Source organism: Carettochelys insculpta, chromosome 29 (genome assembly GCF_033958435.1).
Source record: "Carettochelys insculpta isolate YL-2023 chromosome 29, ASM3395843v1, whole genome shotgun sequence".
Taxonomy (NCBI): Eukaryota; Metazoa; Chordata; order Testudines; family Carettochelyidae; genus Carettochelys; species Carettochelys insculpta.
The window spans coordinates 14,598,960-14,614,690 of NC_134165.1; the positions used below are offsets into that span (position 1 = coordinate 14,598,960).

The 15,731-nt window shown below is 68.1% G+C and overlaps 1 protein-coding gene and 1 long non-coding RNA gene across 2 annotated transcripts; one reads left to right on the forward strand and one right to left on the reverse strand.

The window, feature by feature from the left end:
* The first annotated feature begins 1,946 nt into the window (after positions 1 to 1,946).
* Positions 1,947 to 12,643, forward strand: STAT2 (signal transducer and activator of transcription 2). Its single transcript, XM_074979698.1, has 24 exons — positions 1,947 to 2,041; positions 3,577 to 3,740; positions 4,013 to 4,163; positions 4,271 to 4,369; positions 4,703 to 4,795; positions 4,947 to 5,025; positions 5,555 to 5,652; positions 5,814 to 5,962; positions 6,051 to 6,209; positions 6,444 to 6,536; positions 6,788 to 6,847; positions 6,986 to 7,006; positions 7,287 to 7,380; positions 7,881 to 7,937; positions 8,157 to 8,240; positions 8,336 to 8,434; positions 8,799 to 8,934; positions 9,346 to 9,395; positions 9,486 to 9,574; positions 9,746 to 9,885; positions 10,016 to 10,201; positions 10,389 to 10,446; positions 10,727 to 11,121; positions 11,252 to 12,643. Exons 2-24 carry the CDS (start codon positions 3,610 to 3,612, stop codon positions 11,389 to 11,391), a joined length of 2,661 nt encoding a protein of 886 aa, XP_074835799.1. The 5' UTR covers positions 1,947 to 2,041; positions 3,577 to 3,609; the 3' UTR covers positions 11,392 to 12,643.
* Positions 12,644 to 12,801: 158 nt separating this feature from the next.
* LOC142003069 (uncharacterized) lies at positions 12,802 to 14,157 on the reverse strand. The gene is made up of 3 exons (XR_012642781.1): positions 14,101 to 14,157; positions 13,124 to 13,267; positions 12,802 to 12,928 (listed from the first exon to the last, which is right to left on the reverse strand). It is a non-coding gene; the product is annotated as an uncharacterized LOC142003069 (long non-coding RNA).
* Between the last annotated feature and the right edge of the window lie 1,574 nt (positions 14,158 to 15,731).

Sequence of the window (15,731 nt, forward strand, 5' to 3'; positions counted from 1 at the left end):
AGAGAAGGGCCCCCCCCCCACACGCACACACCTGCCAGCTCCCTATGAGCACCCGTGTTTGAAATCAACAAGGGGCATATGACCTCCTACCAGGATCAGCCTGACCAGGGCAGCCGCTGTCATGAGTTGAAAGGGCAGTAGGTCTCAATGGTGCCAGCTGGCCAAATTTCCCCCAGTCACGGAGCATCCTCACGTTGCCTGACCAGGCCTGGCCTGAACCCAGCTCTGCCTTTGCAGGGTTTCTTTTCAGCCATGGGAGCAGGGACTAGTGGTTACAGCCCAGCTCTCAGAGCCAGGACGGCTGGGTTCTGTGCCCAGCTCTGGGGCTGGGAGTGAGCCCAGCTGAGAGAGCAGGAGCTGGGACTGCTGGGCTGCACTCCTAACTCGAGCCCTTTGTCAGGTGCTTTGAGACCCACAGCTGACCAGCACTAGGTATGCTAGCCCAGGCCGTGAAGGCCAGCTGCCCCCTCTCCCCACTGGCGGGCAGGCACAGGTCCTGTCCCCTGTACTCAGTGCCTGGCCTCTGGGGCCAGCCGGCCAGGGCACATACATCTGCCTGGCTGCAATAGCACATTGTTTGGCAGATCCATTCCCAGCTGCTCCCCGGAGCCATGTCATCCTCCCATGGGTAGTACGGGCTGGGGCCTGGGAGTGCCCGCCCAAGGCCCGGTTGGGGGAAAAAGATTGGAGGAGCATGTGCTGTGCCAGCCTGGGCCATGGGGAACCCCTGCTGCTCCCTACAAAGCTGGGAGGGACTGGGCCTGCTACACCCATGGCCTGTTCCACCTAGAGCAGCTTGTCTGCCTGTGCTCAGGCTGCTCCCAAGAGCTGCACCCATCCTCCGCAGGGCCCGAGTGAAACCCCCTGCAGCAACTATGAACCCAGCAAGGAGCAGCCCTTAAAGGGGATGTGAGCCGGGCGCTCGCTGCGGCCTGGGCACCAGGACAGCCGGGGGGCTAGCGATTGGCTTAGCGGGTGGGCAGTGCCCTGGTGCCTGCTGTGAGCCTGGCCCTGCTGCCAGCAGGGTTGGGGCTAGGCCCTGGGGGGAGAGAGGGGTGAAGCCGTCCTACTCAGCAGACACTGGGAGATGAGGGTGAGTGCCCCGGTTCGAGGGCTCAGGCCAGCCCTAAGCTGTCTGGGTGGGAGGGTGCTGCCCCCACCAGCCCTGCTCCCCCTCCATGCACCCTGCCCCCCCGTTCCCTGCTCCCCCTCCATACACCCTGCCCCCCCCGTTCCCTGCTCCTGTTCCATGCACCCAGCCCCCCTGTTCCCCTTCCCTGCCCCCGCCCCCCCGTTCCCTGCTCCCTCTCCATGCACCCTGCTCCCCCTCCGTACACCCTGCCCCCCCGTTCCCTGCTCCTGTTCCCCTTCCCTGCCCCCGCCCCCCCGTTCCCTGCTCCCTCTCCATGCACCCTGCCCCCCCGTTCCCTGCTCCCCCTCCGTACACCCTGCCCCCCCGTTCCCTGCTCCTGTTCCCCTTCCCTGCCCCCGCCCCCCCGTTCCCTGCTCCCTCTCCATGCACCCTGCCCCCCGTTTCCTGCTCCCCCTCCGTACACCCTGCCCCTGCTCCATGCACCCTGCCCCCCTGCTCCCCTTTCCTGCCCCCGCCCCCCCGTTTCCCAGCTCCCCCTCCATGCACCCCGCCCCCGTTCCCTGCCCCCCCGTTCCCTTCTTCCCCTCCCTGTATCCCGCTCTCCTTTCCCTTCCCTGCACCCCACCACCCGCCAGGCCCCGCCCCCTTATTCCTCACTTGTTCCCATTTCGGCCCCGCCCCCTGGCACAGGCCCCGCCTCCCCTTGACGTCATTTCTGGGAAACCCATCGGCACTCCGCAGCTCTTTGGGTTCGGCTTTTCTGCCTTCGCCTCTCCTCCCGCCGCGGCAGCGGGGTGGGGGCGTGTCCGGCCCCGACTCTCAGCCAACCAGCGCCGGGCAGGGGCGGGGTCACCTGGTGGACGCGGAAGAGCGGCCTCGCTCCGCGGCGGGAGGGCAGCGCGGAGCCTGGCACGGCAGGCAGAGCGTCCAGAGCCGCCGCGGGGTCAGGTGGGGGCGCTGGGGGTAGGGGCCAGGTATGGGAGGGCTGGCGCGGGGGGCTGTGAGGGGCGCAGTCGGCGGGGGCTGGGGGGCGCTGGGCACTGGGGGGGCGCGGGCTGTGGGGCTGTGAGGGGCTGTGGGGGCGGTGGCTGGGGGACTCTGGGGGCCACCCTTGGGGCTGTGGAGGGGAATCTGGGGGCCTCTGATGTCGGGCTACCCGGAGGTTGGTTTCATTGTCCGCTGATGAGTCACATAAACCCCTTTGTCCTCCTCAAAGAGCCCCCCATGGGCAGGGGGCGGGGCTGGCTGTCAGGCTGCGCTGCCCCATGGCCGACGTTACCCCACCTCCCTTCCCGAGCCCCCATGCTCCGCCCGTGGAGAAGGGGGTGTGTGCTGGGGGCGGCAGCTCTGGGCAGCGTTCCCTGTGGTGGGAGCCCACCGCCGGGGGGGGCGGTGTCTGGTGCACATTCCCACCTGCCGCGGAGCACTGTAAAGTTTATTCCGCACATGGACGGAAACCAGCCAGGCTGCTGCTCGCGGCCCCCTGAGCAGAGCAGCTGTCGGGGGCAGAGTTCAGAGGAGCCGAACCCACGGATCAGGGAACTGACTCCACTTCTTTCCTTCACATACAGATTGGGGGTGAAGGGCGGCTGTGCACCCCCAGGGCCCCTCCCGGCCAGCCCTGGCTTCCCTTTGGGGAACCTGCCCCCCCGGCTGTGCTGGTGCCCCTCACTCCTGACCCACAGCCCCTGCCAGTCCAGCCCTGCCCCCCATCTTTAAAGAGACGGAGGCACATTTCACAGGGCAGTCCGCAGGCCCCCCTGCGCCAGGGCCAGTGGCAGGCTGATCACACGGGCATGCTGCCGTAACTGCAGCCCCCATTTCCCGACTCCCCCAGAACGTCCCGGCATCGCTGCTCCGCATTCAGCCCTGGCCCTCGGGGTGCTGGGCCCGTCGGGTGCCAGGGCTGCGGCCTTCTTTTGATACCAGTTGCACCCGAGTCTCCTCTCTGGCTTTTGCATCCACGTGTGGCTGTTTGCCCAGGCGCCTGGGGAAGGAGTGGGGGAGTGGGGGGGGGGTTGGAGCAGCCCCTGTTGGCAACGGGGTCGTTCCCCCCCTGGAAACTGCCTGTGCGAGGGCCGGGGAGATCTGGGGCTTCCGGTTTTCCTTGCCAGCTGTGCCAAAGCTCTCTGCTGCCTTGAATCTGCTCGCTGCTTTGGGGTTCTGGGCTGGGCTGGGCTGGGCTGGCAGGGGCTGCAGTTGGGAGGGAGGAGCACTGGCAATAGCTGGGGGGGCCCAGCAGGGGCTGGAATGTCTCCCCCCAAAACATAAGCCCTGGGTGCAGCCATGTCAGCACCAGCGCCCCCTGGAGGGGCAGACTCCCTACCCCATTCTCTACGGATGGGACATGGTACCCCCGGGGGGAAGGCCCCGTGTCCCAGCCCTAGCCCGTTCCTGCTCTGGGGGCCTCATCCTGCCGGTGCCCTGGACTGGGTGTGTTGAGAGGGCCGCCCCCACTCACGGCTGCCTGCCTTTGCCCCCAGAGGTGAGGAGGAACACCCAGGGCCAGCCCCAGAATGGCGCAGTGGCTGGAGGTGCAGCAGCTGGAAAGTGCCTACCTGGAGCAGGTGCACCAGCTGTACTCGGAGGACCACCTGCCCATGGAGGTGCGGCAGTACGTGGCCTCCTGGCTCGAAGACCAGAACTGGTAACTGGGGCCCGGGGGAGCGAGAGGGTTAATGCCGGGGGGGAGGGGCAGCTGGGACCCACATTGTTAGGCACAGGAGGGTGGGGGGTTGATGTGGGGGAGGGGAACACAGCCCCCCCCACGTCCTTGAAGAAGGGGGTTTCCCAGAGAACGCGCCCCAGGTGTCCCTTGAGGTGCCCCTGGAGCTGTGGGTTACAGGTAGGAGACAGACATTGCATGCGGGGAGATGGCAGGGGGCCAGGGCTCTGCAGTGACCCCTTGTCTCTCTCCAGGAGCGTAGCAGCTGAGCCCCACTCCACCCAGGCCCACATGCTCTTCCACACCCTGCTGGCCCTGCTGGACGACCAGTACGGCCGCTTCGGCCCCGGTGAGGAGGACTTTGTACTCAAGCACAACCTGCGCAAGGCCAAGCTCAACCTGCAGGTAGGGGCCGGGGCGCTGGGACAAGGGGAGGGGCAGGGACTGGGGTGCCGGGATGGGGGTCTAAGCCCCTGCTCCTCTGACACCCCCTTCCCTGACCTCCCTTCCAGGCCAAGTACCAGGAGTGCCCAGAGCAGCTCGCCAACATCATTGCCAACCTGCTGCGGGAGGAGAGGGCCATCCTGAACAGGGGGCTGGCAGCCCAGCAGGCAAGGCAGGGCAGGGCAGGGCAGGGGGCCTGGCCTCCTGGCACTCACTCCCCATCCAGCACCCCCCTCGCGCAGTACCCCTGGTGCCAAAGGAGGCCCCCGGAGTCAGCCCTGATGGAGGGGGATGAGCACTGGCGTTCCCTGGCAGTGGGGCGCATGGGCGGCTGCCTGGGGGGATGGAGGTGCTGCCCAGTTGGTAGCAGAGTGCCCCCCCCACCCCGCGGTACAGCACTCCTTGTGCTGCAGCAGGGGAGAGCTGGTTACCTGGATAGCCCTGGCCCCACGTGGCTGGCGGGGGCTGAGAGGGGCCTGTTTCTTGCGCATCCCCTGCAGGGGACAGCTCAGACGTCCTCCAGCGCCCCCGTGGAGACGGGCCAGCAGCAGAAGATCGAGCGGCGCCTGGCGGAGACCAGGGCAGCGGTGCAGGTGGGTACGGCCCGGAGCTCACCCAGCCCTGGAGCCTGGCACGCTGCTCCCTCCCGGGGGCCAGGTGGCTGCATACCCCAGGGCCCAGCCCCCGTGCCAGCTGGGAGCCAGGCTCTCCCTGCCCCTGAGCCAGTGCCCGTCGCCCCTCCAGGAGCTGGACCGCACCGTGCGGCACCTGGAAGAACTGCAGGACACCTTCGACTTCCGCTACAAGATGCACCGCATGGCAGGTGGGGAGGGGGAAGGGCGGGATGGGGGCATGGGGCAAAGGTGGGGGCCAAGCAGCACTGGGGGTGCCCCCTGCGTGCTCTGCCCCAGGGCTCGGGTGTGGGGGGGCTGGAAAGCGCAGTGGGCACAGGCCTGTCTTCCCTTTGAACAAGGGCAGAGCTGTCAGGAAAGGAAAGCTGGGGGGGCAGGGGGGTGAGACATGAGCCGCTCCTCCCCAGAGCCAGCGCTGCCCTGCGTGCCTGGTGTGGTGCTGGGGGACTATAGTTCATGTTCTGGGGCGGGGGGGCAGTAGGGGATGATCTCCCCTTGTGGTCAGCACAGCCCCCCATGTCCCAGCGAGATGATAGGGGGCTGCGCCGCACGTGGGGGGCTGGGGGGACAGTGCTGCAGGTGGGGAGCTGGGGGGGCTGTGCTGTGGGGGGGGGGGCTGTGCTGCGGGTAGGGGGGCTGGACCGGGGGGTTGCTGCACTACAGCACGCTGGGGCCTCTCGCCCATGGCTGACGCTCCCGCCCCCCGGCTGCGAGCTGCAGCTGGCTCTCCGGCGAAGGGCGCCCCCGCCACCCCCGAAGCGGCCCGCCAGATGGAGCAGCTGCAAGTCATGCTGAACAACGTGGACCGGAAGCGCAAGGTGAGGCTGTGCCAGCGGCTCTGGGCCCCCGCGCTCCCGGGCCTCCCTTCCCCGCCGGCTCGTGTCCAGCCGTGCCTCAGTTTCCCCCTGGGCGGCGCCGAGCTGCTGGTCTCCCCAGCGGGGCTGGCGGCGCCAGCCACGGGTCTCGCGCTCTCTGGCAGGAGGTGCTGGACCGGGCGCAGGAGGTGCTGGGCCGCTGCGAGCCGCTGCGGGATTTCCTGCTGGAGGAGCTGGCGGAGTGGAAGGAGCGGCAGAGAAGAACCTGCCTCGGCGCCGCCTGCGACACCAGTCTGAGCTGCCTGGAGACCTGGTAGGGGGCGGGGCTGGGGGCGGGGCTTGGCGCCAGCTGGCCCCGGCTCAGCACCGCCCCAACCGACCGGCTGGTCTCTGCCCCGCAGGTTCACGGGGGCGGCCGAGTTGCTGTTCCAGCTCTGGCGCCTGCTGCGGGCCCTGGGCGACCAGCACGCCAAGCTGACCTACCAGCACGACCCGCTGGCCCCGCAGCTGCCCCAGCTGGAGAGCCGGCTGCAGGAGCAGATCTCCTGCCTCGTGAGGAGGTGCTGGCTGGGGGGACCCGGGGGCGCACTGGGCCCTGCCTCTGAGAGCAGGTGGAGGTGGGAGGGGGCTACTCCCGCGGAGCGTGGCAGCCTGGGGAGGGGGCAGGGACAGCCCCGGGAGGGTGGGGGAGGGCTCGTTGGTGCCAGCTCAGGGTGGGGGATGCGGGTGGGGGTTGCTGGGCTGTGTGGGAATGGGGGCATCCCCGGGTGCTAATGCCCTGCCTTGCCTCCCAGCGCCTTCGTGGTGGAGTCCCAGCCCATCATGCCCTTCCCCAACCGGAGGCCCCTGGTTCTGAAAACCAACAGCAAGTTCTCCGTCCGGGCCAGGTGAGCCCCCGCGGTTCCCTCTCCCCTCCCCCCGCCTGGGGCACCCCATCTCCCCTGCAAACCGGTGGGGAGGAGCTGGCCCTTACCCCACTCAGCTCCCCGGTTCTGGCCACACCAACGGGCCCTGGAAGGAGAGGGACGCTTAACCCCACCCCACACGGCTCCCTGGGGGCCAGCTCCAGTCTCGCCCCAGTGGCCCATGTGCCCCGGCAGGCCAGTGGGCAGAGTGATGGGTTCCTTCTCTCCCTCAGGCTCCTGGTCAAACTCCAGGACCGAAGCCACCAGCTGGAGGTGGACATCGGCATTGACAAGTGAGTTGCCCAAACCCAGTGCAGGGAGCCCAGCGGGCAGGGGTGTGGGAATGGGGCACAGAGAGCGCTGTGGGTGGGGGACAGGGCCCCGGTGCACATGGGTGCTTTACTGATGGTGTCGTCTCTCTCCTCCTGCAGGGATCCCCCCAGGCTGAAAGGGTGAGTGGCAGGAGCCAGAGAAACCTGGGACGGGATGTGGGGCCTTCCCCCAGCCCAGGGCACCAGCTGGGGGCCGGGGGGTGGTTTGTTCCCATCACCAGCTCCAGGGCTCAGAGCCGCCCCCCCCAGTGTGCAGGGCCGGGAGAGAACTGGAGATTCCCTGGGTACTTGCTGGGCGCCCATCACCAGGGTCTCTGGCCCCCTCCCTGATGGCCCCAGTCCTCACATCCCTCCCCCGGGCCCAGCCCAGCTCAAGGCCCTGCTCCCTCGCTCCCCCCAGGTTTCGGAAGTTCAACATCCTGACGTTCACCAGCAAGATGCTGCTCCAGGACAACACGCAGCTGGAAGGGCTGGTCTGCGACTTCCGGCACATAGTAGGGGCCAAACCTGAGAGCCCGGACACCTGGGTCCTCTGCTTGGGGCAGGGGGGTGGGGAGCCCGGACGCCCGGGCCCTCAGCTCGGGGCAGGAGCGTGGGGGACGAGGGGCCCGGACGCCTGGGCCCTTAGCTCAGGGCAGGAGCGTGGGGGACGAGGGGCCCGGACGCCTGGGCCCTTAGCTCAGGGCAGGAGCGTGGGGGACGAGGGGCCCGGACACTTAGGCCCTCAGCTCAAGGGAGGGAGCTGTGGGGGGCAGGTGTAGAGGGTTGTCCAGGCATCTGGGATTTTAGCCTGGGTAGGGAACAGATCATGGGGGGGGAGCCCGGCCTCCAGAGCCCTCCGCTCAGGGAAGGAGAGCAGGGTGGGATGGGGAGCCCGGACTCCTGGATTCTCTCTCTCTCTGTCCAAGGCAGCTTGCTGGGTCTGTGGCTCCTAGAGTGGAGCCTTTCCCCCATGCGGGGGCCAGGCGGGCGCTGATTCCCTCCTCTCTTGCAGACGCTGAAGGAGCAGAAGGCCGGGGGCTTGGGCAAAGGTGGCAAAGGTGCCAGTGAGGTGGGTTGGTGACACGTGCCTGGGGCAGGGGCGTTGGCGCCTGGGGGACCAGTCCCGGGGGTGGGACCAGTCTCACATGCACCTTGTGGCTACCCTGGACGGGTCCTGCCCCTTACTGGCCCCCCCAGCCCAGGGCAGCCCCTCCCCCGTACGCAGACTGGCACCCCCTGAGGGGCTGATGCTCTGCGGGGCCTGGCTGACCCCTCCCCACCCTTGCAGAGCCTGCTGAGCCCCACGGAGGAGTTACATCTCATCACCTTCACGCTCAAGTACAAGTACCACGAGCTGGCGCTGGAGCTGCAGGTGGGTGAGGGGGGCCAGGGGCTGCGGGGAGGGGAGGGGAGGGGAGGGCATGGGGGTCGCCACCCCCCCTCCACTGAGAGCTCTTCTCCCCCCAGACCTGCACCCTGCCCGTGGTGATCATCTCCAACAGCAGCCAGTTTGCCAGCGCCTGGGCCTCTGTGCTCTGGTTCAACATGCTCAGCCCAGACCCCCAGGTGAGGGGCTCGCAGGCTGGCCAGCTGGGCCGGGCTGGCCTGCCCCACTGTGGGGAGGGAGCGGGGAAAGGCCCCATGGTGTGTGTGGGAAGGCTGCGCCTCCTCCCACCCCCACCATCCATGGCTTGGCACATCCCTCCTCCCCCCGCCCCCCACCCCTGGTTTGGCACATCCCTCCTCCTCCCCCCCGCCACCCATGGTTTGGCACATCTTACTCCCCCTCCCCACATGGGTGGGCCCCAGGGAGCCCCTTGCAGTTCTGCCCCTGTGGCCCATATGCCCTCCCCACTGCTCCAGCCGGGCCTGAGCCGGTTCTGGGGTGCTCCAGCCCCCCCACTAGCTCCTCCCCCGCTCTCTCCCCCAGAACCAGCTGTTCTTCTCTGCACCTCCGGCCGCCCCGTGGGCCCAGCTGGCTCAGGTGCTGAGCTGGCAGTTCTCAGCCGCCACCGAGCGCGGCCTGGACTCAGAGCAACTGAACATGCTGGCGGAAAAGCTCTTTGGTAACAGCCCCGGGGGGCCTGGGGCTGGCTGGCTGCTGTCCCGGGGGCGGGGGCCTGGGGCTGGCTAACGTCCCCTCGGGCTGCAGGGCAGACGCCCCCCTCAAGGGAGGCCCTGGCCTGTCCCAGCTGTTGCCCATCACCGGGGTCTCTGGCCAGTGCTGAGACCACCGCCTCACTCCCCGGTCCCTGCAGAGTGGCTGGGTGGCCAGTGAGGGTAGGAGCCACAGCACAGGGCCTGCCAGGACACCTGGGTTCGCCTGGCTGTGCCTGGGTGCTGGGGAGTTGCTTTGCCTGTGCAGCATTGGGCTGGGGGGCGGGCAGGGGGAGGACCCCAGAGGAGCTGCCTTGATTTGCCCTGCAGCAGACTCACCACTTTTTCTCCCCCACCACCCCCACCCCGTGACCTTAAAGGGCCGGAAGTGTCTCCCACCAGCGCTCTGACCTGGGCCAGGTTCTCCAAGGTAAGCGGCTGCGGCGTGTGACTGTCCCCCCTCCCCCACTCCTCCCACCCCCGCGCTCCCCTTCAGCCTCTCGCCTCCTCTTGGCCGCAGGACACCCCAACCCAGTTCTCCTTTTGGACTTGGCTGGATGGGATCCTCAGCCTGATCCGCGACCACCTGGCCCAGCTCTGGAAGGACGGGTAGGGGATGGCCTGGGGGAGGGGCCGTGTGGGGTGACCCCCCCCAGGCCACGATCTGCCACTGGCTGGAGGGGGTGAAGGGTGCGGTTAGGGGAGCCCTGGTCCCGCCCAGTGACGGGACCTGGGGCTGTGGCGCCCTGTGGCGGGGGCTCACCCGGCTGCGCCCCCCAGGCACATCATGGGGTTCGTGAGCCACAAGCGGGAGCGGCAGCTGCTGAAGAGGAAGCAAACGGGAACGTTCCTGCTGCGCTTCAGCGAGAGCACCCGGGACGGGGGCATCACCTACAGCTGGGTGGAGCCTGGGGAGAAAGGTGGGTCTGCCCGGGCTCCTCCTCCGCCATCCAGCCTGGGGCAGCGCTGCCGAGCGGTGGAGGGCTGGCCCCAGCCGCAGGGCTCCCCCGGGCAGTGACTCTCCCTCCCCATGCTGTGCCCGACCCCCAGGCAAGCCCAAGATCCGATCCGTGGAGCCGTACACCAAGGAGGAGCTGGCGTCCTTGCAGCTGCCGGACATCATCTGCAACTACCAGCTCGTGGCCGAGGAGAACGTCTCCGAGAGCCCCCTCAAGTTCTTGTACCCCGACACGCCCCGGGATGAGGCCTTCGGGAAGTACTACACCAAGAGGGAAGGTACCAGATGCCCCCTCCAGCTCTCGTGTGCCCCCAACTCCTGCCAGCCTGGCCCTGGGCTCGCCCTCCACTCCTCCCAGCTGTGGGGCAGCCCACCCCACCCCACCCGGTTCCCACTCTGTGGCCTACCTGGTTTGGTGGGTGGGGCTCCCCAGGGCTCCTCCTCTGACCCCTGTTTTCTCTCCAGGGGACCAGCCGGAGAAGAGGAAGTACCTGAACCAGCGGCTGATCAGAGTGTCCTGCAGGTGGGGGAGCCCTGTGTGCTGGCTGCCCCAGCCCCTTCACAGGGGCACTGGACACCTCTCTACACCCCAGCTGGGCCCAGCACCTCTCCCTGGCCTGGCTTCCCCGCTGGCCACAGGAGCTCCCTGGGGGCCTCCCAGCTACACCCGCTCCAGTTCCAGCCCTAGAGCATTTTCACGCCCCCACCCGCCCCGCCGCAGCTGGCTTGGGGAGGGGTGGAGTCAGGCCGTTCTGGGAGAGCACCCCTCCCCCTGTGCTAAGCCAGGCCTCCTCTCTTCCCAGGAAGCCCAGTGAGACGTGCATCCTGGAGGGCGTGGGGCTCACGGCCCCTGATGTGGAGGGGTTGGAGGCCAAGCAGCCGGAGATGCCAGGGCAGGGTTCCCATGATCTGGAGGTGCAGGGGCCAGTGCTGGAGCCAAACATCGCTGAGCTGGGGCTGCTGGAGCCGGGGGACCCAGACCTGGGGCTGCTGGAGCCGAACATCCCAGACCTGGGGCTGTTGGAGCCGGGGGACCCAGACCTGGGGCTGTTGGAGCCGGGGGACCCAGACCTGGGGCTGCTGGAGCCGGGGGACCCAGACCTGGGGCCGGGCACTGCTGACCTGGGGCTACTGGAGCTGGGATTCCCAGACCTGGAGGTGCTGAAGGCGCTGAACATGATGGGCTTCGATCAGGCTGGTGAGGCTCCGGTTCCTGCCCTGGGGGTGGGTGGCAGACAAGGCACAAGGGGGGCTGGCTTGGCACCAAGAGGCTGCAGGGCCTGAGCCCCCTTCCCAGGCTCCCCGAGCCCGACTCTCTTCTCTTGCAGATTCCAGTGTGCTCCAGGGCAGAGACCCCTGCCTGCCCCTGCCGCCCGACGTGCCCCTGCCCGGGCCTGCTGGCAGCCCCTTGTTCCGGGGGGCAGAGGACATCCCCTTGCTGCAGATGAGCTCTGGGCTCTTCCAGTGACGGTGCCCCCCCTTGCAACCCCTTATGCGGGGGGCTTGAGCAGGGGCCTTAACTAGCTCCCGCTGGACGTGCCGGCGCCCTGGCTCTGCTCTCTCCCTCGGTGGGGCCTGGGCCAGCCGTGTGGGGAACCCTGGGAACCAGGGTGCTGGAGGGGCTCAGCCAGAGACCTGGGCCTTGGCCCCGCTCCCCTGGCTCTCAGGCAGGGCTGGGGGGTGGGTGTTGAACAGAGAGCCCGGGGCCCGGGGGTGGAGCTGCCCCAGGGGGTCACAGGTGGGGTAGCCATGTCCCAGCACCCCCTGTCCCGGCTCAGGCTGGTCTCTGGAACCCAGGGTCTGGGCTCCCTAGCCCGGCTGTGGCTCTGGGGCTGGGGGTGTGGGTCTGGCTATAATTAAACCAGCCTGGTGTTGGGGGACGGTGGCGACACCACGGGGCTCCTCTCCCCGAACTGTCCATGCCAGGAGCGGCTGTGCTCCATGTGGCCACCAGAGGGCACCACACCCTCCTGCTTGGGCCCCTCCCTCCTCACCAGCCCAAGTTGCCTGGGAGGGGACCCCCGTCAGCCCGCGCACGCCCTGGGCCGGTTCCAGGGCAGGGGGGTGGCTGTGGGGTGGGGAGGAGCAGGGGTGGAGGAGATGTGCTTGTATGACCCCCCCCCCGGCCCTGTCCATTCCTGGGAGCTCAGGGGCTGCTGCTTCCGCAAGAGTGGGGCCCAGGGGGGTGGAATGGCCCCCCCAGTACAAAACCGGCAGCTGCCCTGCCCAGGCTCAGCTCCTGGCCTTGGGGGACCTGTACCCAAGTGGGAATTTTCGGTCATAGGCTGGTTGACCAGTGTGTGTGCCTCAGTTTCCCCCAACGTCAACTGGGCACAGGGACGGAGGGATCTGCTCCTTGCAGACAACCAGCTGTGCCCAGTGCGGGGCTGGCCCTGTGCTCCCAGAGAGCCAGCAGGTGGGAGTGGGGAGAAAAGCAGGGGACTGGCCCGAGGCCGAGTTTTGCTTGGGAACCGGTCCCCGGCTGCCCGGGGGCTGGAGCCGTTAGGCGCAGGATGCTGGGTGCCGCGGCCACTTGGAGGGCAGCGGGAGCTCTGGACTGACTTGCAGGGCCGTTGCTGTTCTCTGGGCTGCCCCCCTGGGTAATACCACCCCCAGCCACACCAGCGTGTGTCCACTTTGTACAAATCAATGTCCTTTAATAGGTGCCGGCGGATTCGCCACCGTTAAATACCATAAATAGCCGCCCGGCGGCCCATAAATAGACAGCGATTGCTCATAAATAACCCGCGGGTGGGCAATAAATACAGGGGGAGGGGGCTGGAGCGGGGCCGAGGCTGCTGCAGGGCGGGGTCGGTTCCCCCCCGGGGGGGCTAGGTGCCGGCCAGTGCTGCAGCCTAGTGGGTGGCGGCGCCGTGGGCGAAGACCCGCGCCATGACGGCTGAGAAGGAGCGGAGCTGGCGCAGGATGCGGTGCCGCAGCAGGGGCCATTCCCAGGGCTGGCTGGGCTGCAGCAGGGCCCCCGAGCCCTTGGCCAAGCTGCTGTCCTGCAGGCGAGAAGCGGGGGGTTAGGCCTGGTGCTGTGAAGCCCCAGCCCAGCACCTGCAGTGGTGCTGGCTGGAGCCGGCAGGCCCCCAACTGCTGCTGGGGGCCTGTTCCCCATAACCCATTGCCCCAGGTGGGGCACAGGCCCCAGGGTCCCTCCTGGGGCTGGCGAAACCTGGTTCACAGGCCCCTCTCACCTGGACAAGGCCAGTCAGCTGGGCCAGGGCCTTCTGCAGTGCGACCACCAGGCTGGCGTCCGGGCCCTGGAGCTCTGTGAAGACCTCGGAGCCGAGCAGGGCCACGTAGTGGTGCAGGGCCTCATTGATCCGGCGCAGGCAGCTCTGGGGGTGGGAGCTGGGCATGAGGTGGGGGGCTCTGGCTCCTCCCTGGGGGGCCAGCCAGTCCCCACCTCTGCCCCCCAGTTACTGCCCCCCAAGTCCCCAGCTGTCCTCTCCCTCCCGGCCTGCCTGAGTGGTACCTGCTCAGAGCCCAGCTTGTCGGGGTGACAGTTGTCACTGCAGCGGATCTGGGGTGTCGGGTCCTCACTGGGCTTCTCCTCCAGCAGGGTCACCTGGGCCAGGAGCAGGACAGGCCTGGGTCAGCGCAGCCTGGACGCGGGGGGCAGCTGCCTTGCCCCGTGCCCCTCCCTCGGCCTGGTGTCCCCGTCCCCCTGCTCCAATTCACTCCTAATTAACTGCTGCTCCTGTCCATGGGCCCTACAGCCCTGCCGCTGCCCCACCTTGTCCCAGGCCGGCCATGCCCCAGCCCTGAGCTCCCAGGAAGTGCCCAGCCCGGAGCCAGGTACTTCCCGTGCTCTGGGTTCTTTTAGACACCTTGTGAATGGAGCATACTGGGGGCCTCCTGGGCATCGGAGGGGAGCTTGTCCCAAGGAACCTAGCAGGGCCCCAACGTCCACGCCCCTACCCCGAGGGGAAAGGGCTCCCTGCAGCTGCGTCTGTCTGTCCATCCATCACTGGACTTGTCTGCCCATGCTGTCCATACCCACCCCCAGGCGTGTGCCCCCAGCCCCCATCTCCTGCACCTGCCGTCCTTCCAGCCTGGAAACGTCCCTCGGCCTGGGTGGGCACTACAGCCCTGGGGGGATGCCTGGCCACTGGCTCAGCCCTGCCGAGGTCACACCCTTGTTACCCCACCCCACTGCTGGCTCACTCACCGGGGGGACGTGGCCCTCGATGGCCCAGGCCAGCTTGTTGACTTGGCTGGAGAAATTCTTGCAGCGCTGCCAGTCTGGGCTGGGCCCCCTGGGCAGGACCCTTGCCTGGGAGAGCGCCAGCAGCCCCAGCAAGCAGAGGAGGGTGCTGGCCCAGTGGCTCCTGCTGTTCTTCATGCTGCTGTTCCTGTGGGTGCCTGTGTGGGGCCCTGGGCCTGGCCTGGGCTGTATTTATGGGTGTGCAGGTGGGGTTTCCCCAGGATAGCAGGTAACAGCCCCCAAGAGCTGCTGTCATTGCTGCCTGGGGCTGGTTACTGCGAAATCGCAGCCTCCCCGGGAAAGCAGAAGCGATACCGGCAGGGTGGGGGGGACAGAATCCAGGGATAGCACAGGCTCCTTGGCTGGTCGCCACAGGCGGGGGGGGAGGAACTGGGCACATCCCAAATCCCCCTTCGCACCCCCTCCCTAAACCCAAAAAACCCAAGGTATTTTTTTCCTGCTGCACGTTGGCCCAGAGTCCGGGCTCCCAACACCCCCCGTCCTGCCAGAAGTGGGAAGAGAACCCATGAGTCCTGGTTCCTGGTCTCCCCCCGGTCCTGCCAGAGGTGGGAGGAGAACCCAGGAGTCCTGGTTCCCAGCTCCCCCGTCCTGCCAGAGGTGGGAAGAGAACCCAGGAGTCGTGATTCCCAGCTCCCCCGTCCTGCCAGAGGTAGGAAGAGAACTCAGGAGTCGTGATTCCCAGCCCCCCATCCTCTAGAGGTGGGAAGAGAACCCAGGAGACCTGGCCCCTGCCCCCTCTCCCCTGCCAGAGGTGGGCCACAGGCCCCTCGACCGCCCATCGCAAGACAGCACCAGCTCAGAGACACCCCCCCCCAGGCTGCCCTGGACACCGGCTCTGGGGTGCCCCGGCCTAGCAGGACAATGGGGAGCAGTGTGGGTTGGGGCTCGTCCCCTGGGTGCAGGGAGCTGCCGGAGGGAGCAGGGGGAGCGGGGCCTGTCGCCAGCCACCCACCTGGGCAGGCCAACGCCAGGCCCAGCACCCCTGCTACCAAGGCAGAGAAAGAGCAGTGCCATGGATCTGCCTCCAGGCGCTGGGGCCCTGACTCCTGGTCCTTGGGGAGCGGGTTGGGGGGCAAGCGGGGGGGAGGGGGGAGCACACAGGGATAAGGGGCCACAGGGGTGGGGCAGCGGTGTGAGGTCATTGAGCTCAGCGAGGGGTTGGGGGTGGCATTGAGGGGTGCATTGGGATGCAGGAAGGGGAGCAGCGTGAGGGGCACGGCAAGGGGCACAAGGCAGGGAGGAGTGCGGGGGTGGCCGGGGGCACAGGGCAGGGAGGACTGAGGGGGTGGCCATGGGGGCACAGTGTGAGGGTGTTGTGTGCACACAGGCACAGAAAAGGGGCGGGGCACGGGGGGGGCACATCCGGGCTGGGTGCAGAGGGTTTGGCCACCCCACATTTTGCCCCCAACTAGCATCCCAGTGACCTGGGGCCAGACACAGTGCTGCAGCTGCCCAGTCCTGCAGCCATCACCCCACTTTGCCTGGTGCTCCCCCCCGCGGGTAGGGCAAAGCCAAACAGCCACGTGGGGGGCGGGGCTTGGGGCACTGCCCATGGGATCCCAACCTGCTCCCCT

What these genes read in the sequence shown, in the direction of transcription:
- STAT2 (XM_074979698.1), top strand. Translation starts at nt 3,610, where the DNA reads ATGGCGCAGTGGCTGGAGGTGCAGCAGCTGGAAAGTGCCTACCTGGAG. An exon ending in GTGGACATCGGCATTGACAA is followed by an intron (nt 6,848 to 6,985) that starts GTGAGTTGCCCA and finishes CTCCTCCTGCAG; the next exon opens with GGATCCCCCCAGGCTGAAAG. An exon ending in TGCTCAGCCCAGACCCCCAG is followed by an intron (nt 8,435 to 8,798) that starts GTGAGGGGCTCG and finishes TCTCTCCCCCAG; the next exon opens with AACCAGCTGTTCTTCTCTGC.